This window comes from Emys orbicularis, chromosome 2 (genome assembly GCF_028017835.1).
Source record: "Emys orbicularis isolate rEmyOrb1 chromosome 2, rEmyOrb1.hap1, whole genome shotgun sequence".
NCBI lineage: Eukaryota > Metazoa > Chordata > Testudines > Emydidae > Emys > Emys orbicularis.
The window spans coordinates 232,500,504-232,523,272 of record NC_088684.1 but is presented as its reverse complement, the minus strand read 5'-3'; the positions used below and the strand labels follow the sequence as shown (position 1 = coordinate 232,523,272).

The following is a 22,769-nucleotide window of genomic DNA, read 5'->3' as shown; positions in this document are numbered from 1 at the left end:
TCATCATATTGTGTGGGTTACCCAATAACCAGGGTCTTACAACAAAGTACAGAATCCAGCAAGCCATATCTTTTAAACAAAAAAACCACAAAACTAAACATCAGATATCTCATTGGCAAGAATATTGCAGCTAAACATTAACAGAAAAAGAAAGAAAAGTTTGCCGACATTCTACTCAACTTAAAGGGCCATCCTCAAATAATTTACGTCAGTTTTTTTTAAAAACACCTAAAGGGTTTAATAAAACTTTATACAATGTTTTCACACTTTTTTTTTCATTTCAGTGGAGTTATTTTTATTTTAACATTCCCCTGGAGTACTGAAAAGCCAAACACAACTGCACTGTGCTGAGAACCAGAAACAGAAACCCGAAGCCAAACAAACTAGTTTTAGGGCATGGTTTTCAAAAGCACTCAATGTTGGCCTAACTCTGCTCCATTGAAGCCAATAGTAAAATTCCCTTTTATTCGTCTTAGGAGCAGAGTTAAGCCAATGCTGGGTGTGCTTTATAAAATCCCACACTCAGCGTCCAGGCTAAGTGAACTACAAGGATTAACGAAGCAATGTAAAAAATGCAAAGTTTTTTTTTTCTCCCCAATTTTAAGAGTTAAGATCTCAGGTCAAACTTCTAACGCAGCAAACCATTTTGCTTTCATTTCAGTTTTATATTTTACTTGGCATGGAGGAATCTTAGTTACCACAATAATCCTCTTTTAACCCAGGAATGGAGTTAAATGAATCTTCCTTATTCTCTGTGTCTCTATGCTTTCTCTCCACCAGACCAAATATTACTTGTCAGACTGTGCCAACCTTGGCATATGTCTTATATTCACATCTCATGAGCAGTACAGGGCTATGCAGTTTCATTTGGTTATGCACTTTCATTTAATGCAAAGTAGTGGTACTTCTATCTGATTGGAAGAGGAACAAATTTAATCAAGTTAATCCAGAGCTTCCACATAGTTTCAGGTAATCCAAAATCAATCCTTTCAAGGAGAATGACCCAAGATGCTGAATCAATGAAAAACTGACACGATTAATGTAGATACCGCTACAAACTGTACTACTTTCACAATTTATTTTTCTTCTTTTTTTAAAATAAAGAGGGATTGCTTCTGTTAGAACATTTTCCCTTTTTATCAGCCCCGCTTAAAAAGAGAAAAGTAAAAACAGAGAGGCGTCCTCCATTATAGGGCTAGTAGTCTCAACAAACAAATTGGCTTCTTGCACAGTCACTTGGAATCAGCTGTGTTTTCAAATATATAAATAAATCTCCTTTCTTGCCCAACCAGCTTCATAGTTTTAAGAAATAAATGGAAAGAATCCTAATGCAAACATCATTCAGATGGGACCCAACAGTAGGTTCAGTTTCAGACCTATTGATCTTGACTAAATCCATTTAAAAGATCAATAAGTGACATTTTCAGAAGAGAGCTTCAAAGCCCCTACTCTGCAAGATATTCTATGTTGGTGGACCCCTGCACCTTCAATTTTATTTTATTTTTTAAAATAGCATAAGATTTCAGTGGGGCTGCACACAGGCACAGGAGTCTACCCCACTGCAGAGCAGCTAACAGGATTGGAGTATTTAGGAAGTAAGGCACTGAGGTACAATAGTCTCATGGATGTCAATGGGACTACTCGTGTACCTAAAATCAGACATGTGCTTAAGTACCTTCCTGAATCAGGGTCAAAGTTTGCAAATGCAATTTAAGATGTTAATGCAGATTGTCTTGTTGAACAAGTGGTTATACATATGAAAGTGCACCTGTTAATTTAAAGTCTGTTTTGAGGCATCTTTGAAAACAGCCAATGGGTGTTCTCAGTCAGTTACAGCAATTGCTTTTAGTTGAGAAAAAGATTCTGACTACATTATTTTTGTATGCTAGATGAAACAGAAAAATCTAGTATACTTTTCTTTAAACAAGAGGCTTCATTAAAAAAAATTCCCCATAACATTTAAAAATAAAAAAGAATGAACAGTTGTATATAGCTTCACAGCAGCCTTTGCATTCCAGAGGCACCAGCCTATACCACCTGCATCCCCTTAAAAGTTAAAGCACTTATAAAAGGCCAATCACCAAAATAAATTAAAAAGAAATAAGGTTTTCCCTTGGGATTATGATAAACAAGAGTTTGAATTTCTGTAGCCTTTTTCTCACTTTGTGTATCCCAAAGCACTTCACTAAGGGGTGAGTTAGACACTGGCATTGAAGCGACTGTAGACAAACAGAGCAGCCATTAGAAATTTAGTAACAGCTCACATATTAGAACCAGTTTTATTGAGAAAAGAAATGAACGTTGGGCATAATTCCAGGATTATCCCCTACTCTTTTCAAAGGGTGCCATGGGGATCATTAACTTCCATCTGGACCGTTTTCCTTTAACTGTTTTTGAACACTATTTGTGAAAACACAATAGAATTGTAGAAAATAGGAAAAGATCTATTAGATCATGTAACCCATCCTCTTGACAGTTAAATATTTTTCCCTACAGAATACTTTCTAGTGCTTTGCCCAGTCTATTTTTAAGCATATCAAGAGGATTGGCTTCTACCTCCCATCCCTCCTTTGAAAAGCATTCCATAATCTATTAAGGACATTGTTAAGAAGTTTTTCCTGGTGTATTCAGCCTACATTTTTCCTTTAAAAAAATAATAATATTTCTAGCCCATTATAGCTAGTTCTATTCCACTGGACCACCTCAATGATTCCCTTCTCTCCTTATCATTTACACCTTCAAATATATGAAGATTAATACTTTCCTCTGAACACCTGTGACTTCTTGGCCAAAAAACAAAGTTACTATTATAGCCACATTATATGTTCAACTTGAATAAATCAATCCCTCCATCCCCATTTCTCTCCCCACCCCACTTTTTTTTTTTTTAAAACATATTGATACAGACTTTGTTTACCCATTCTCAATCTTCTAATACCTCTCCAGTTCTCCATAATATGTAAAACCAGAAAACAAAAGTCGAGTAAATTTGTTATCCAAATTCTTTTGCAGCATATTGTTCAAGCCTGTTGATATTTATACTGAAAGTTTATAAATTTTCATGTGTTCAATAACTTGCATTTTATAAATAGCTAGATTTCCAAGATTTTCAATACTTTCTGGTTGTCCAGATTGCACCTCCTTACTTCCTACTTCTTGTTAAAGACTTTAGAAATAGTCAGTAATTCAGAAAGTTTTAAAATAATTTATAACCTTCAATTTTAGTGGCCCAACTTTCATTCTAATATTTCTTCCTCCTTCACGCCTGCCTGCTCCACTCCCAATTCACCTGTAAATCCCCTTTATATTACCACTTACCTCTTTGATTATCAATAGCTCATTTGGCTTTCAGAATAATATCACAACATTTTGCATACCATCTTTAATATAAACAGTCACATAAAATGATTTATACTGTAGTCTGAATGACAAAAAGCAGCAGTGCAAAAAACATTGTACGTAGACTATATTAAAGAATTCAGCTATAACACAAATAGGAAGAGAGAAAAACAAGCAGTACAGTCAAGGAAGAAAACAGTGGACAAGACATGAAATGGAAAGGGGAGAGCAGAGGAAGGAGACAGAGAGATGGGAAAGCTCTTCCCGATGTCAGGAGCAGTACAGATTATACTGTTGCCAGCTGTACAAGGGGCAAGGTTTGTGAAGAAGGCTGGAGCATGTCCATGAGAGTTATAAAACAAGGCATAAACCCAAAAATATCAGTAGTGCAAGAAGTGGAAGTGGGCAGAGGAGCATCTTCTTCCACTTATGATAGGCTTGCCAGTGAGTAAAAGGGCTATAGATCATGACTGGAGGAAAAAAATAGTTTTGAAGATGTTCCTTCTCCTGGGTATTGTTCCAAAGATCCTAATAATTAGTTTCTACTCCAAACAGAAACAAACACACACACACACACACACACACACACACACACACACACACCCTCTGAGGAGACAACTGAAGTGCCTCCCCTCTCCATATGCTAGAACAAAGAGAACTGTCTCTCTCACAGCAGAGATGACAAATCCAAAAATTATGGAGTTTAAAGGACCATATGTACACAGTGGCATCAGAAATAGGGCATAGGCACTCAAAAATAATTAGTTTTTAGAAAACAAAAATCCTCACATCTCTGGAAGCTTGTCTAACGAAACAAAAGATTGAACCAGGAGTGTTGTCAAAAACGTATTGCTGAACCTTTCACATTGCATGCACACAGCTTTCTTTTAACTGGCGCATAATTTTGTTCTGCTTTGAGTCCTCTTAAGGTATACGCTGCTGGCCAGTTTGCTTGTATTAAGCATATCCCTAAGCCATTTATGAAGGCATCAGCTTGCACAACTACTGAACTGGTCAGCTATACTGAGGCAGAGCTGCTTTGGGTAGTGCGAACTTCACTGCAACAAAGGCTCTTTGCTCTGGCATCCACTGATACAGCACATAATTTTAGCAGTTACTGCAATGGTGCAGTCAGCTTCGCTTCGCTTGGGAAAAATACATACTGGATCTTTACTACAGCTGACATTATGGCTAGTATGTTTCCATCACCTGATATAGGATTTGACCATGCCGATCTGCTGCCTTGGATACTATGATCATGCCATCCACTATAAATATTAACTTCTTCTATTTGGCAAAAGCATTATGAAGTCAAAAAGTTCAGATTTCAGGTGCTGCAGTAAGAGCACCTTAAATCGTTTAATGGTTACTAGAAGCTGGTGGAAGGCAAAGAAAAGGGAAATCCACTACATCAGTTTTGGGATGGTTGTGGAAAAAGGAACTCTGCCCTTGTGAGACCATTTTCAGCCTGGAGATGCACAATGAGCTGTTCCAATATATGGGTGGTTTGCCCCCTTCTTAATCACCAAGTTAGCATGAGACTTGTTCTATACTTCACAGCCCTTTTTAGTCAGCATCAGACCACCATCTTCCACAGATTCTCACAAGAGACATAAAAATGTCATGGCTGCAGTATGTGGTGAAGGAAAACCCATTAAAATCTCATAGTCAGACTGACAATATTTCAGACATTCCTGGAGACAGTCTTGCCTACAGCTCTGGGAAGTTAAAAACCAAACAAGCTCACGGATTTTGTTTTTATATACCACCTTTAAGAGACTGCAATACCAAGTATTTTGAGTAGAAGGGCTGATGGATATCTTATCCTGGATTTTTTCACTAGTCTTTAAAATAATTATATTCTTGTATGTCAAAAGTTAAATATAAAGGTTCACAACACTGATAATGAAACATACATTGCTTTTAAAATTTAAAAACATGTTACATGAACATATCAGCTGTAGTTTTAGACACAGCATAAAATATATAATATGCAAACATACTAAATTCAATATATTAAAGAAGTATTACTGTGAACTGCAAGCCTAAAATGTTCTATGAACAGTAAAATCAGAATCCTGTAACTTCATAAAACAAACTATTTTGGTTTTGTTCTGTTGTTTCTGATATACATTGAATACTTTCCTTTATATATGATGCAATGGGAGAAGGGTTTATCTGTGGCTTACTGTAGTACAATATCTACTTAGAGTTAAATCAGTATTACACCCCAAGGCTATATCTTGCCTCCACTGAAGTCAATGGGGTCAGGATTTTATCCCTGTTGTTAAGGAATAGATTTTGACACCCTGACTCATGATGAGATATCCTACCCTGCGCAAAGCCCCACTGATTTCAAAGGAAGTTAATTTTAATATGCTACATAAATAAGCTTCTTTGTGTGATAATTTGTATTTATAGGAGGCTGTTGTAAAGTTGCCAAACCAAAAATCTTTGCTGAGCCAAAACTGAGCCCAACCAAAAAAAGGATCAATTTATTATTAGTCTAATTGTAATAGACATTTATTGGTTTTCATTGTATCCTCATTAGGCATGGAATATTTATATTCATGAACTCGTCTCCTGTTTTTATTCACATCAATATAGTGCTGGCAATGATGGTACAAACTTTCTCACATAGACCTGCCAACGATCCTAATCCCCAATGTAAAGTGATTGCCACCTCTAGACAGTATTAGTAGTTAAATCTGAATGCAACAGTGGGAATGAAGTATTTTCCAAAGTTAGTTAATACAACACTGTAGCGGGTTTGTGTATTAATTTCCAATTAGAAAGTCCTGAATCTAGGCTACAAGTGTGTATAACAGTGATACTCAGACTGAGGCTCTCAAGCTGCAATTTGCTCTTTAATGCATCTCCTGTGGCTCTTTGCAGCACATGATGATATTAAAACACTGTGTGATTTAATTATTAACCACTCTAAGTTATTAACCAATAAGGATGCTTTTACTATGTCATTAACCCAGGGATCTCAAACTGGAATCACCACGAGGGCCACATGACGACTAGTACATTGGCCTGAGGGCCGCATCACTGCCACCTTTGCATATAAAGGTACAAAAGCCCCCCCCCCCCCTCCACCCCTTCCATGAGGCCCCACCCCTACCCTGCCTCTTCCTATCCCTTCCCTGCCCTCATTCCAACCCCTTCCCCAAAGTCCCCACCCCAACTCTGCCCCCTCCCTGCCCCTATTCCAACCCCTTCCCCAAATCCCCGCCCCGGCCCCGCCTCTTCTCCGCCTCCTCCCCTGAGCGCATGGCTCCCCGCTCCTCCCCCTCCCTCCTGGAAAGTGCTAAACACTACCAAACAGTGCCTGGAGGTAGGCAGAGGAGTGGGGACACGGCGCGCTGGGAGGGAGGGGGAGCGAAGCAGCCCACAGGAAATAACTCCAGGGGGGCGGGGGGAGTCGCAGGGAGCTTGGTGGGCCACAGGACATAACCCCGCGGGCCGCATGTTTGAGACCCCTGCATTAACCACTTGTAGTTGAAAATAAAATAATATTTGGTCAGTCATTCTGCTGTGAGCATAGTACATATAAACTCATTTTCATTTTTTCTCTCTCTAATTAATTATACACACACACACACACACTCTCTCTCTCTCTCTCTCTCTGACTGCCCAATTATTATTATATCAACTACAATGTATAGTACTATAGTAAATGAAACAATGAATTCACAGTACTGTGGCTCTTTTGGGTAATGTTGATTGCCAATGTGGCTCCTGAACCACGGAGATCTGCGAATAACTGGTGTACAACATGCCAGTTTCACACCAACCAAGAAAGGGTGTCACTACTCCAGGGAATTCTAGGTCTGTCCTGAAATAAGCCTTATAAGAGAGTAAAAAATGCAAATAAACTGTCAAATTAATGTTGAATACATATGACCTCCAGTTTGCATTTCATTTGGAACCACCAACCTCATATACTGGAGGCCAGCACTTTCTCCATGAACTCTACAGCCCAAATGATTTCCAAAAGATTATTTGGAATGTAAACATATGCTTTCACAAAACAGACAAATATTAACTTCCATTAGAAACAGCATTACTCTGGGCACAAGTGGAACCATCTGTCAACAACACCCTGTAAATGTACAGGTACACGGATGATTGTTCATGTCTCTTGCCTGCCATCCCCAACCCCCACACCACTGCATTTCAAAACACAAGGCCTGTAGATTTCTAGGGGAATTACTGTACTTCTGTTGGTCATTAGACCAATATTAAATAATGCAATCAAGATATACAGTAATTCCTCCAAAGGATCCTTTTATGACTTACTGCTTAATGTTATGTTTTATTACTGAATGCTTTATCTTTTTAATTCTTCTAATGCGGCACTTAACACAGAACATACCCTGCAATTCTCCATTTTCATTTGGTTTAGTGTACAGTTAATGTTATCTTTATCTACTAGAAAGCTAAATATTGATTTCCCTTCCCCTCAAAATGCTAAGTTGCTCATGATATTTTGTATTTTATTGGCATTACAAACTAAGTGAAAGAATTTTTATTCAGATAAGGCAACTATGTCTGTTATTGCTTTAACCAAATCTCCATTTTATATTCCCAAGCAACAAAAAAGCAGCCAATACAATAGTTTGAATGGAATGTTTTAAAATAAATTACCTCAATGAGTTCTGGGTAGAAAGAGAACTGGGAACACTTTCAGAAGACAACCAATCATAGCAGGCAAACAATTTGTGAAATTATACCTGAAGTGGTGTAACAAAGGGAACCACAGAAAAGGTCTCAATGCTGCCAAACAGATAAATATGACATACTATGTTTCAGTGGTTCTTAAGCTGCTTGCGGCCCAGTCAGCACACAGCTGCAGCCCATGTGACATCCTCAGGGCCAGACAGATAGTATATATATATTGTGTGGATACGACCCACATTACATAGAGAGCTGCATATACGGCCCATAATGGTAAATAGGTTGAGAACCACTGCTATGTTTAGTAAGAGATGATGCAAAAACAGAAAGAAAAAAAAAATGTGGTAGAGGGGGATATCTATTCCCAGGCTAACAATTTATCTAATTTTACAAATCGAAAACAGATTTTTGGCTGTGGAGTAAGAACCCTTCCTTCCACATCCTGTCAGCTGATATCTTCTGAGTTTTTCTACCCTCTGTTCACAGAAACAGAGAAAAACGTTGTCCCCCAAACTCCAATTGCGTGGCCAAATTCAGCCTCAGTTAGATCTTGAAGGGAATGAAGCTGCACAGAGTAGAAGCAGAATTTGCCCTTGCAGACTCTCTATCATCATGATGATACACAAACTAGAAAAACCCAGTTTGAACTTCAGCTCCTAGAGCCAGTTTGCAGGACTGCCAGCTTGGAGAGGTGGGGGGGAAGAAGGAACATCTTTTTACTTGTAAACTGAGAAAGTTTTATCTGAAGTCAGTAAAAGATAATAAATATGAAACTACACAATGCCATTTACACAGTTATTTTTAGAGTAGAACTGCAATTAAACTCTGGATGGCCAAGAATGATTGTCCCAAATAGTTCAATAAAACTGTCTGGTATTTTTTGTTTTAAATTTCAAGACCGCCTTTGCTATGTTGCAGGTTGTAAAAAAATTAGACAAGAATTAGGCTTTAATAATGATCCATTAGTGTGATTTTTTTTTAACATCTAATTTTACCCAAGAAAATGGGAAAGACTTGCATATTTTAAAAAGTGTCTCCTGACGCATGCAATACTAAGGTCTAGAGCATCAGTCTCCAACTTCAAGAGTATACAAATATTACATATACACATTCCAATCATTTCCAAACCAGAGACAAGAGAAAGTTTGCTACATCTCACCGTTAGCCATTATGGGATACATTTAGTATGTTCTACATAAACACTGAAAACATTTTAAAAATCATTTAAAAAAAATTGTCCTGCCTTTTTATTTTTAAATTATTTAACTGACGCCCTAAACTTTAAGCTAACATTTCCCAAACAGGAAGTTGGGTTTCTTCTGTTTTGTTGTTGTTGTTGTTTTTTGTTTTTTAAGGAGGGGTGTGTGCAAACAGTTTGCTTACTAATAGTGCTGTCCTAGGAAACTTGGGGCAAAAGAAAGGACCATAGTGCTGAGAGAATGCTCCGTGAGTTCAGATCCAGCCTACAACCACTGCAGCAAAGTGTGCAGCTAAGGCTTTGGGTAAAGTCACAGGCAGCTTCTTGAAGGCCATCAGCCTTCCCTTCCTACTCCTGCAGGAGACTCTAACGCTGCTGGCTATGGAAACACTTGAAATGTACCAGGCTGCAAGATCAGGCAGAAGCCTACAAGCCCAAGCTACCTCTCTCTGCTGCAGCAGCAGCACTCCTCTCAGCCAAGAGAGCACAACAAGTAACATGCCCCAGCCTTTAGAGAGGGCCAAACACCACACTCTGAAGCAACTGTGTGTGCCAGTGCATGTGTTAAGGGAGGCAGGCAGCCCAAGAGCAATAAAAAAAATTAACGAAACCAAGAAAAATATATCTATACAACTGGACAAACAAAGGATAGGAGGGAAAAAGAAAACATTAACAAAAAGGGGTAGCAACTGTGCCAGTTTATGGCACAAAGAGTTGCTCATAGCAATAACAAGAAAGAAAAAAAAGGGCAAGGGCAAGAAATGTCTGGTTCAACATACAGGATTATATATTTAGCAAAGAGACTTACCACCAGAAACAGGGGCATCCATGAAAACAGCTCCCATTTTTTCAACTGCTTTAGCTATTTCTTTTGAAACGGCAGGGTCAATAGTACTGGAGTCTATTAACAATGAACCTTTCTTCACTTTCCTAAAAAAACAATATCAATAAATAAAATATTTGTAGCTAAGTAGAAACTGCACATGACGACATCTCTGACTGCTGTCACTGGCTAGTAAAGCCAATGCACTCCATGCAAGAAAGTGGCCACAGATCCTTTTCAGATCACAATCTTAAAATCCTAGTGAGTTAGGGTTACCATACATCTGGATTTTCCCGGACATGTCCGGCTTTTTGGTCCTCAAATCCCCGTCCGGGAGGAAATTCCAAAAAGCCGGATATGTCCGGGAAAATAGGGAGGGGTCGTGGGGCTTGGGTCTGGGCTGGAGCCGCTGGGGCCGGCCGTGCTCGGCCACCGGCCGGCGCCGCTCGGCCAGGGCCGGGCCGCAGCCGCTCAACCGGAACCGGGGCCCGAGCTGCTGGGACCGGGGCTGGGGGTGCTCGGCTGCCGGCCGGCACCGCTCGCCCGGGCCCGGGGTCGAGCCGCTCGTCCGGAACCAGGGCCCGAGCCGAGCCGGGCCGGGCCGGAGCCGCTGGGACCAGGGTTGGGGGTGCTCGGCCGGGGCCACGGGGCCCGAGCTGAGCTGGAGTCGCTAGGGCCGGAGCCGCTCGGCCGGGGCCGGCACGCTCGGCCAGAACTGGGGCCGGCGCCCCAGGGCCCGAGCCGGGCCAGAGACGCCGGGGCCAGAGCCTCTTGGCCGGGGCCGGCCGCCGGAGGGAGCCGCTCGGCCGGGGGGGCCGGACTGGGCCGCGCCTCCTCGTGCCCCCCCCACCGCCCCAGCCCGAGCCCCAGCTTACCTGCTGCCTGCCTGCCTCAGGCTTCCCACGAACATTTGATTTGCGGGAAGCAGGGGAGGGGGCGGAGCATTCAGGGGAGGGGGCGCAGTTGGGGCGGGGAAGGGGCAGAGTTGGGGCGGGGCTGGGGCCCCGTGGAGTGTCCTCCTTTTAGAATATTAAAATATGGTAACTCTATAGTGAGTGAGACCTGCTAAGGTACCAACATATATACCTGTTCCTCTTGAACTTCATTATACAGGGTTATGGGTTTATTTGGGGTTGTTTGTTTGTATGTTTGGTTTGGTTGATAATCCAAAACCAGTCACTTAAAATGGACTAACAGATATACAAAACCCTTATGAACCTGAACAGAAAAAGGATGTTCTGCCTAAACCCTGCTATAACACAAAGGATCAAGACGACTTGCATTGTTTAGGTACAAATCCTATCAAACAAGATTATATATAGTTCTATATGTGGCAGACTTAAAATATGTTTATGCAATAAATGGTAGAGTACTGTATACAGGTATATAGATGCAATTCCCTTCAAACTTTTAAAGTTACATACACAACGGATCTTTTTTCCATAAGCAATTTCTTTCATATAAAAGTATCTGATGAGAATTACCTATTTCTTTCAATGTAGCAACCTCCTTTTATTTACCACCCGAACTTGCTCTAAATAAAAACTATAATTACAAGTTGTAAATCCAGCAGATTGAAATAGGTAAAAGAAATGTGAAGCAACATGGAAAAACGTTGTGGGGTTGTTAGGTTTTTTCCTACTGGGGTCTGGTAAATGTACGTAGCATGGAAAAGTTCATTTTTCATATTGCACCTTTGAAATGTACACGAAGTAAAATGCAGATATCACACACAAAATATACCTCTAAATGGCAGCTGTCCATATTTGGGGCAAAAATCAAATTCAGACTGCTTCTTTGCCTTCTTCCTCCCCACCCCACACGCAATTCTTGCTCAAACAACCCATAACACTCAGCTCACACGGCACATATTTCCAATTTAAAAAAAAGGTAATTTAAAGCTATATATTAGGCAATAAAAACCCATTCTATGATGATATGTTGTATCCAATTTCTATTTAGAGTACAGTACAAATACATTTAATTTTATTTCTGTATCAATGTGTTACTTCTGTATCAATGCAACATTGTCGCAAGTACACAAACACATCTTGTTGTTTAACATAAATGGTTAAATTTTGCTCTTGGATATACAGATACAAACATTTTTTGACTTCTAGCCCATACTACAACTCCAGACTCAAACATTACCCAACATATGAAGTTCTTGTCCTATTTAACAGAAGAAACAGACTGGAGAGATTACATTGGATACAGCCTAACAAAAGCCAATTATGAAGATACTATTGGGTTACCTTCCTCCAGGTTCAGAACAAGCCCTCAAATAGGGGACTGATGGAAGTCTGTGCCACCACACAGAATATAAACCAGAGGTTTTCAAACTGTGGGGCACACTTCGGGGGGGGGGGGGGACATGGAGGAACATTTGTGGGGCACTAGTACCCCCCCCCCACGCCCCAGGCTGACAGCAGGAGCCCTGGCCAGCAGCCCCCGGAGGAAACACAACTAAAAATTGTAACTCAACGGGGAGGGCTCAGCTCACAAAGTTTGAAAACCACTGATGTAGACCCACACCTCTTCTGGCAAATGGAAACTTCTGGAGTATGACTAGGATCATTCTTAAGCTCTCAATGCTTTCTTGGCAAGAGTGAAGAATCCTTAAAAATGGTCAAAGTCCAACCTATTATCAAAAAATGATACAAAAAAATCAACACACAATCTGGCAGTTACTGCGAGTCTCTAGCTTTCCTTTATTGAGTGAGAGAATTGAGAAGGCAGCAGGAGGGAAATTTCAGCAGCTTTTAACTGCTTTCAGGATTTTAGGTTCCCTACAGCTTGAACTCACTATCAGAGTACTCTTAGACCTACTGGCTGTCTTTGACACATGATTAAGTGCTACTTCCACCCACGGAAGGCAGCCACTGTGGAGAGAGCCATGCCCTAAACTCATCAGGTTTCACCTGAACAGGTCCCAAAGCATGGGGCAACTACACTTCTCCAAAGGTTCTAATCTACAGATTTCTTCAGGGCCCTATTCTGTCCTTCCATCTTGCCAGTGATAACGGCAATAGAATGCAGGGAGAAAAGTGTCCCACTCCTCTGCTGAACGCAGAGGGGAGCTCCCCCTCCTCTCTCTGGTTTGGGTAAGGAGTGCTCCCCCACAGTTTCTCCTCCTCCTCGCCTAGTGCGGTAAGATTTCTGTCCAATCTGCCCTAACCACACACCTAATCAATATCTATTAAGAGTCTCTAAGGCTATGTCTACACTTCCACTTGTCCCCAGGTACTTGTCTATCTACTGCTAGCACATGCACCCTGTACCCGCACTGAGTGTCCACACATGCTGTGCTTGGCCAGGGTATAATACACCGACAGGCATATACCCACATCCACGATGTCCCTTTTTGGTAAACAATGTTAGTGCTACCACTTCAGGATCTGTAACCCAGAGTCTTGTGCATCACAGGAGATACTCTGGGAACTGCTGGTACGGTATGGCACCTTCACACGTCTGGCAATGGCAGTTCCCTCTCACCTCTGCCAAACTGCATGGAAGGCATGGAGCAAGTGTATGATGATGTGGTTCGGCTCCTGCTGGCAGGACTAATGTTCGTGCCAGGGCCGGCTCCAGGCACCAGCGTAGCAAGCAGGTGCCTGGGGCGGCCAATGAAGACGGGGGCAGCACGTTCGGCCGTTCGGTGACAATTCGGCAGCGGGGCCGTCACTCCCTCTCGGAGCGAAGGACCTGCCGCCGAACTGCCGCCATAGAATGAAGTGGCGATAGAGCTGCCGCCCATCGCAATCGCAGCTTTTTTTTTTGCTGCTTGGGGCGGCAAAAATGCTAGAGCCGGCCCTGGTTCGTGCAGTGCAGTACTAGTTATTGGATGGAATGGACCCAAAACTATTTGAAACACCAAAGATGGCTGACCAAGAAACTGCATGCTTTATGCACTTAATCATTCTTAAATAACTGATTATGTTATGTAAGGTTTTGGGGGGAGGGCTTCCCACATTCCTTCTTCACAATGTTTTCTGAAACCGGTGCTCCCAATACTTCGCTGTTACGAATGAGTACACCCCGGGTGCAAGTGGTGATTGTTTGGGGGTGAGGCAAGATGAGTCATAAAAGCACAGCTCAGTGTCAGATATCTTCAGTGTTAATTTAGTTTGGTTTCTTCTGTCTGTATTGTCGCTCAAGTTATCAACAAAAGCGTAAAGACATTTCAGTTAACTTCTCTTCTGTTTTCCATTCCGGTGCTTTGGACAGCAACAGTTATTTCACAGCTTAGTTCACTGTCATGAACCCTGCTTTTCTTTTTTTTCTTTTTTTTTTTAAATGGCTAGGGGCAAGAGAGATGGAGAATGAATTGCATTTCTGTGGCACCAGAGTTACAGAACTCTCAGTCGTGCTGCGAGTCCCTCTGATCCATCCCAAACGTGTGGGAAATATCCCATACTCGGAAAGCAAGGTGCACACACAAGTGAAGTGAACAGAAACTTTTATTTAAAGAGATACATGGAACACAGAACTACGATATTAACAGGCACTACAAATGAACAACAACAAAAAGATCAAATTCCCAAGCATTACTGTCTGTGGACCCATCTCCTTGTCCTTCCACTCCCCCTCAGAAAGAGGGGGAAACAGATGCAGAATATTGTGCAAGGGGGCAAACAACGATGACTCCTGGGTGGAGTTTGGGGGCTGAACACCGGCTGGGATACAGCCACCGGCTCAGGCTCATCGTTCCACTCCTGCATGTTCTGGGGAATTCCCCTGCAAGGGGCTTCAGGTGCCGGTGGAGGGTGTTGTGACAGGTGTCCAGCATGCTCCTCCCCACCACGAGAGGACGGTGGGTTGGATCCACCACATCAGCAGCAGCCTGCTTGGCAGCTGGAGAAGCAGTGGGAGGAGGTGGCAGTGCCTGTTCCTGGGGAGAAGCAGTTATCACAGAGGCGGGCAGGCCCCGAAAGTGTTCTGTCACCAGTTGTTCTAGCGGCTGCGTGAGTTCACAATCCTGTTCTCTCTGGGCATACTCCTGTTAACTGTGGTGTGACTCCAGATCCAGGAACCAGTTCATCAGTGCCTCATCCTGCCTAAGGGCCCAACTATCCCCCACCCTAAGGAACTCAAACTGCTCCTGCTCCTTCTGTCAATGCCAATGAGCAGGTCCTCCATGGCCCTTCTTCGTCTGCTATCTCTGGGACACTGCTCCTGCCCTAACCCAGTGGAGTGGGCACTGGAATGGCCAGAAGTACCTTTGGCTAGTCAAAAGACTCTGGGTCTTCCTACCAGACGTAGAGCTAACTATGGTCACCTATGATAACTATGGTCACCTATGGTCACGTGATTCTGGGATGTATTAACAGGTGTGTTGTGAGCAAGACACGAGAAGTCATTCTTCCGCTCTACTCTGCGCTGGTTAGGCCTCAGCTGGAGTATTGTGTCCAGTTCTGGGCACCGCATTTCAAGAAAGATGTGGAGAAATTGGAGAGGGTCCAGAGAAGAGCAACAAGAATGATTAAAGGTCTTGAGAACATGACCTATGAAGGAAGGCTGAAAGAATTGGGTTTGTTTAGTTTGGAAAAGAGAAGACTGAGAGGGGACATGATAGCAGTTTTCAGGTATCTAAAAGGGTGTCATAAGGAGGAGGGAGAAAACTTGTTCACCTTAGCCTCTAAGGATAGAACAAGAAGCAATGGGCTTAAACTGCAGCAAGGGAGGTCTAGGTTGGACATTAGGAAAAAGTTCCTAACTGTCAGGGTGGTTAAACACTGGAATAAATTGCCTAGGGAGGTTGTGGAATCTCCATCTCTGGAGATATTTAAGAGTAGGTTAGATAAATGTCTATCAGGGATGGTCTAGACAGTATTTGGTCCTGCCATGCAGGCAGGGGACTGGACTCGATGACCTCTCGAGGTCCCTTCCAGTCCTAGAATCTATGACTCTATAAGCAAACCACCACCAAATGAGACAATTTCAATTAATTCTACCTGGGGAAGACCCTAAAGGCCACCCAATAACTTCAGAGGGTTAAGCATGTAGCAGCCAAACTCCTGATTAAAACAGATCATACCAGTGCTCCAAACCCTACCAGCTATAACTACAATGTCCAATCCATTTCAAGGTCCTGATCCATCTCCTTAAAGCTCTAAATGGATTAGGAAGCATCATCTCAATGACTGGCTAGAGCTTTGTGTACCAACAAGTTTGAGCATCCCTATTGAGCATACCTGAATGGTGAACACCTGATTTGCCCACACATGAATTAGGGGTAGAGTTTCCTAATGGAGTGCCATCTGGTTATGAATTGGAGTTTAGATGAACCAGAAGGACAGATGGAGCTGTGCTGATTTACAACAGCTGAGAATCTGGCTCCAAATCTTAACATCTTCAAGGCACAGTTTAAATGATATGCATATTTTCAAAAGGTATTCTCCAATCACCCAAGAAGAGGAGCAGAGTAAATCCTTTTACACTTTACCTAGTGTACTTATTAAAACCATGAGGTACCATTTGTCATGTTAATGGACATTCTAAAATGTGAATAAAAGGTGATTTTATAAAAGCCCTTCAGTATATCCAAAAGCAGAATTCAGTCTTGAGTTAGAAAAGATCAATATTAGACAGGTCAATGATTCTCGCTTTTCAATAATCTAGCAATTCTTTTTCCACCCACAAGTCCTAGAGTTTCTTTATCAAATAGTCTTTCAAATAAGGCAAGAATCAATTGCAAGGATTTGTAAACTTGTTAAAACTCATTAAAATTTAAAATAAATTAATAAAGTCTGTCCAGATACTCTATGGTAATGTTCTGCACTACTGTGAGCCAACATGGCATCATTTCAGATCTAACCCAGACATGGGATTCACTGACTCCAAAGAATTAAAAAAATATATATATATATATAATGATATGCTTGAGCAAGTGATTCATTGCCAATGAATATGGAAACACTGGAGAATAACTATAAAACAGCTATGTATCATATTAATAGGAATATGCACTTATTTTTAGAAAAACATGAAGTTTAAATTGTGTCCCTCCTTTAAACTTCACAGATAAATCTTGTGCTAATAAAAGATAAAGTTATTTTAGTCAATGACATTTAACCAATATTTACTATTGAAAGAATCCTACAGTTAGCAAATCAATCAAACAACAACTAAGCAGATAAAAACCAATCAGTTAAATGCATGTCTGGCATAACATTTAGTTAAAACAATAGAAAAATCACTTGATAAAATCAATATTGGCTCGATCATAAATGGAAATTAACTAGCATAGAGCAAATTCTTACTTTAGAATTCCATTTCCTCCTGTGTAAACTTCTACGGCATTGGGGCTGGAGGGTAGCATAGTAATAATCCTGTCTGCTCTTTCTGCTACATCTGCTGGGGAATCCATTACCTTTAAAAAATAATAATAAATAATAAATAATAATAATAATGTAACTGCTGTTGAAAGACAGAAAGAAAATATCTTCTTTAATGACTTGTAAAGCACCACACTTAACAGCTAGACAAAAATGAAAACACAGGAAACAGACCACACCATTAGACAAGCTCTAGTGATGGAGGGAGAAAAATTTGATGAGGATCCTGTCACAGAGATTCCTCCAAATTCTCCATCCAGGGGTGTGATCATCATGCTATCCATGGATCCTCCAAGACTGAGGGCTAACTAACCATCTACTGCAAGCACAAGGCCATCTATGCAAAATGCATCTCCACACTGTCTCTGGGGTGGTCCCATAATACTAGAGAATTAGTCCCACATGGATGACTGCCCCTAGGTCCCTTCTATAGATACTGGGAGGGACAGGAAAAGACCCCCCTTTCCACAGATGTATTTAATTTTTGAGCAACATACTGCGGTTAGCTTTAACTAAAGCTAACCAATGCTGCCAGCAGGAACATACTGGCAGCATCATGCATGTTCTGGCTGACTGCCAGGGAGGCTTCCAAAGGCCAAGGCCCTCTGCAAAAAGAGCAATTGGTCCTGGAAAAGTTCTGACAGCAAAGCCATCCCAGCCAATCTTAAATTACTGCAATAGCACAACTGATACACAAAGTGAAAAGAGTGAAATCTTCAGACTTTTTGTTTCCACCTTGCCATAATCATACTCTCGCCTACAAATGAAGTCAGTTTAGGAACAGGTAAATGCAGCCAACAACAATATATATTATTCGAAATTAGAAACAGAGACCTATTAGAATGACTAGACGAGCCTGGGCAAGACTGTCGCAGGCAGTATAATTCCTGGAGTGCCACAGAATTTAAGGCCAGAAGGGACCATCAGATCATGTAGTCTGACCTCCTCTATATCACAGGCCACTAAATTTCACCCCAATAGCTCTATATGGACCCCAATGACTTTAGCCCTCAAGAGATGAAGGCCTGGTCTATATTAGGATATTACGTCATATAAACTATGCCACTGAGACCTAACCCACCGTGTCAAGCTAGCTACTGCCTCTTGGGGAGGTGGATTACCTACATCAACAGAAGAACCCCCCTTACTGGCGTATGCAGCATTTTCACTGAAGCGCTACAGCAGTGCTTCTGCAGCATTTTAAGTGTAGACTAGCCCTAAGCTGTTGTGTGCCACAGGCAGTGGATAGGAGAGACCAAGGTGCTACCAATATCCGAGGCCCCTGAAATGACAAGGAATTGATTGGTGAGATATGCCCAGATGACTAAGCAAACCATAACGCATGCTGCAGAGAAAAGTAAAGTATTCCCAAGGACAAGCAACACTAAATATCTTCTGCCTATTAAGGACAGCAAGCAAAATAAGATAACTTGACAAGATGAGAGAATAGGAAAATAAAATTTTACTTTATAGAAAAATTAGAGTGCAAGAATAAGTTTAATTAAAATCAATTTTACGGCACTGATATGCTTGATTGATATTATTATTATGACCAATTACAATGCAAAATAAGTTAACACAAGTATTAACTGTGCATTCATATAGTCTAACCTCAAAATACAATTTATTATATGAAAAGTTTCTTACTGATGGAACTTAAGAGTTGTGTTTTAAGAAAAGCAACATGAGAAAAATAACTGACGTGTCACACTTAAAAACACAAGACCAGACAACAATAAAAGTCAAAACCACATAAAAGACGGAGAAAAAGACACAAAACTTCATTGCTACAATTTTTGAGTCATTGTATTCATTTGAAACATTGCAGAAAATGTATAAAAAAAGATATTCACAATTCAATATTGAATTCAATTGACAACTGCTAATAAAATTATTTTAAATGTATAGCGAGAAAAGACATTTTAAAATAAGTCCTAAGAGACTTGTGCTTATTTTCAATACATTAACTCTCTTTTTCATAGTAGGAAGCTTCTTACATCACAAAGACAAACTGGATGGAAATTAATCTTTGGAGAAGTGTTGCAAAATTAAAATCAGCCAAAGCCACCAAACCTAAAAATGAGTAAGTTTTGGTGTCCAAAGGCAACAGTTTATTTGCTGATCACAACAATCTCACATTTTACTTGGCATAGTTACAGCAACAATGAACAGAAAGGAGTTGTTAAAAAGAAAAAAGGTATTCATTCCTTCTTTGAGCCCCGTCTTAAAAAAAAAGAAGTCAAAATGATGTGTTTCTGACAACTGTTTTTGTTTTTAAGTAAAAAGTTAACAGCTCAAATGTCCCTCTCCAGAAACTTCCATACAGGTTTCAACATGTCCACCCTGCTAATTATCGAGCTGTTACAAAAGATATCAATCTGACCATCAACAGCATGTTTTCTCAGAGACATGGCATCTTCAGGAGACAAAATACACACACACTGCGGGTGAAATCCTGGCCCCATTGAAGTCAATGGCAGAACTCCCAATGATTTCAGTGGCAGGTGGAATTTCATTCATAAGGTTTTTCCATGCTTTCCAATAATATTTCTGTGTACCTTCAAATTTCTTTAAAAACTGAAGTTGTGATTCTGAAAGAGATACAATGTGTGACAGACCCAGACCAGTGGGGTACAGGAGTCTGGTAGAGGGCAAATATACTGGTCACTGGATGAGTAGTTTTCTGTTCCCTGAGTGACCAGAGCAGGGGTTGCACTAGAGTAATCAGGAACCTGCTAGAACCAGTTAAGGCAGGCAGGCTAATTAGGACACCTGGAGCCAATGAAGAAGAAGCTTCTAGAATCAATTAAGGCAGGCTAATCAGGGCACCTGGGTTTTAAAAAAGGAGCTCACTTCAGTTTGTGGTGGGAGTGTGAGGTGCTGGGAGCAAGAGGCGCAAGGAGCGGAGAGTGAGAGGGTGTGCTGCTGGAGGACTGAGGAGCACAAGCGTTATCAGACACCAGGAGGAAGGTCCTGTGGTGAGAATAAGGAAGGTGTTAGGAGGAGGCCATGGGGAAGTAGCCCAGGGAGTTGTAGCTGTCATGCAGCTGTTACAGGAGGCACTATAGACAGCTGCAGTCCACAGGGCCCTGGGCTGGAACCCGGAGTAGAGGGTGGGCCCGGGTTCCCCCCAAACCTCCCAATTGACCTGGACTGTGGGTTCTCCCAGAGGGGAAGGTCTCTGGGCTGTTCCCCAACCCACATGGTGAATCTCTGAGGCAAGAAAATCCACCAATAAGCACAGGACCCACCAAGATAGAGGAGGAACTTTGTCACAAACGGTAAAGATAAAATACTTCGTCTCTTTTTCTTCACATCCAATCATCTTCATTTTTGAGTCAGTGAATGTAATAACAAAGATTGTGAAACACAATTTTTAATCTTTCAGCCGGTCCTAGACCATTAGGGTTCCAATCCTGCTTACCTTACTCACACGGATAGTTCTTTTGATTGCGGTAGGATCACTTGCAGGAATAAGGTGAAGGAAGATCTTTTATAATTTTTTCCATCTATTCAAGAGCCTAAATATCACACATTCATGCTAAAGAATATCCTTGATAGTATGATTGTCTATTTCCATATAAACTCTGAATCACAAAGCATAAATAAAATATTCTGCTTTTTAGACTTTTTTTTAAAAAAAAAGATATAATTAAGGCTTTCTACATCACAAGGCACTGTTAATGTTAGGGGGGGGGAAAGTCTGGTTAAAAATGAAAATATGGGTCCATGTTTATTTGACCCTAAACTAGTCCAACCATCCCTACACAATGGAGATCTATGAGTTTACACAATAAGTAAACACATCAAAGGACATATAAATATAACTCTCTCATATACACAATGTATTTATGAAGCTCTAAACCTCAAAAGGGCCCATCGCCTTTTATTTAGGATGGTAGGCTTTTTCCTTGCTTTTAAACAGTGACCATGAGAGAGAAGTTGAAAGAGAAAAAATGGGACAGTTTGGGTAACTGGGTTTACCCAAAAGAATGATTAACTTTTTTTTTTCTTTTTGTTTTAAATACACAATACAGTATCTGCTGAGCGGAAAGACAAAGTTGCAGAAGGTGAAAGGAGGTAGACAGATTCCAAAACACAAAATTGACACTAGGTAGAATGAATGAAGCAATATCAGCAGAAGGGCTTACTACTGGTTAGTATGTAGGATGTGGGGTCCAATCCACAGATGATGGGAGTCTGTCCTTCTTTAGTTCAAGCTGTAGAAACTCACGCTTTTAGTTCTGGGGGGTCTCCAATTCAATCCCCAGTGCTAGTCAAGATGACAGCCATCACATAAGTGGGGGCTACGCCAGAATTTTAACCTGGACTTGCATGCAGCTTCTTATTTGAAATAACTATTTCCAGCTTTCTGATAGGTAGGGTTGACAACTGTTTAATCACACAAACCCAAACACCCTTGCCCTGCCCCTTACCCCATCCCTTCCCAGAGGCCCATCCCCCAATCACTTGCTCTCCCCCACCCTCACTCACTTTCACCGGGCTGGGGCAGCGGGTTGGAGTGCGGGAGGGGGCTCTGGGCTGAGCCTGGGGCAGGGGGGTTGGGGTGCAGGAGGGGCTGTGGAGTGCAAGCCCTGGGAAGGAGTTTGAATGCTGGAGGGGACTCAGGGCTGCGGCAGGAGATTGGGGTGTGGGATGGAGTGCAGGCTCTGTGAGCAAGTCGGGTGCAGGATGGGGCTCAGGGCTGGGGTGCAGGAGGGGTGAGGGATGCGGGCTTCGGCTGGGAGGTGCTTACTTCAGGCGGCTTCCAGGTGGCAGCGCAGCAGGGCTAAGGCAGGTTCCCTGCCTGCCCAGGCTCCATGTCACTCCTGGAAGTGGCCAGCATGTCTCTGCAGCCCCTGGGGGGACAGGGGGCTCCGTGCGCTGCCCCCACTCCGAGCGCCAACTCCACAGTTCCCATTGGCCAGGAACTGCAGCCAAGGGGAGCTGCAGGGGCGGAGCCCACTGTGCCGCTGACCGGGAGCCGCCCAAGGTAAGCGGGGCCAGGGGGCTCCACGCACCACTTCCAGAAGCGGCCAGCATGTCCCTGCGGCCCCTGGGCAGGCGGGGGAGAGCAGGTGGCTCCACGCGCTGCCCGCACCCATAGGAGCCGCTCCCGCAGCTCCCATTGGCCGCACTTCCTGGCCAATGGGAGCTGTGGAGTCAGCGCTGGGGGCGGGAGCAGTGCACGGAGACCCCCTGCCCACCCACCAGCGGCCACAGGGATGTGCTGGCTGCTTCCAGGAGCGCCGCGGGACCAGGGTAGGCAGGGAGCCTGCCTTAGCCCCGCTGCACCACCAGACTTTTAGTGGCCTAAAATCTCCCGGTTTGGCTTCAGTAGCCTCTGAGAGATAGGGCCTGAAACCGGGAGGGTTGGCAACCCTACTGA

The 22,769-nt window shown here is 42.3% G+C and overlaps 1 protein-coding gene across 1 annotated transcript in view; it reads right to left on the bottom strand.

The window, feature by feature from the left end:
- The window catches only part of HIBADH (3-hydroxyisobutyrate dehydrogenase), a 122,339-nt gene that overhangs the window by 80,451 nt on the left and 19,119 nt on the right, over nt 1–22,769 (bottom strand). Inside the window, exons 3-4 of the mRNA XM_065399147.1 lie at nt 17,306–17,415; nt 10,029–10,150 (exon numbers count right to left, since the gene is read on the bottom strand). Of these exons, the coding sequence (XP_065255219.1) occupies nt 10,029–10,150; nt 17,306–17,415 (232 nt within the window). The remainder of the gene's footprint in view (nt 1–10,028; nt 10,151–17,305; nt 17,416–22,769) is intronic.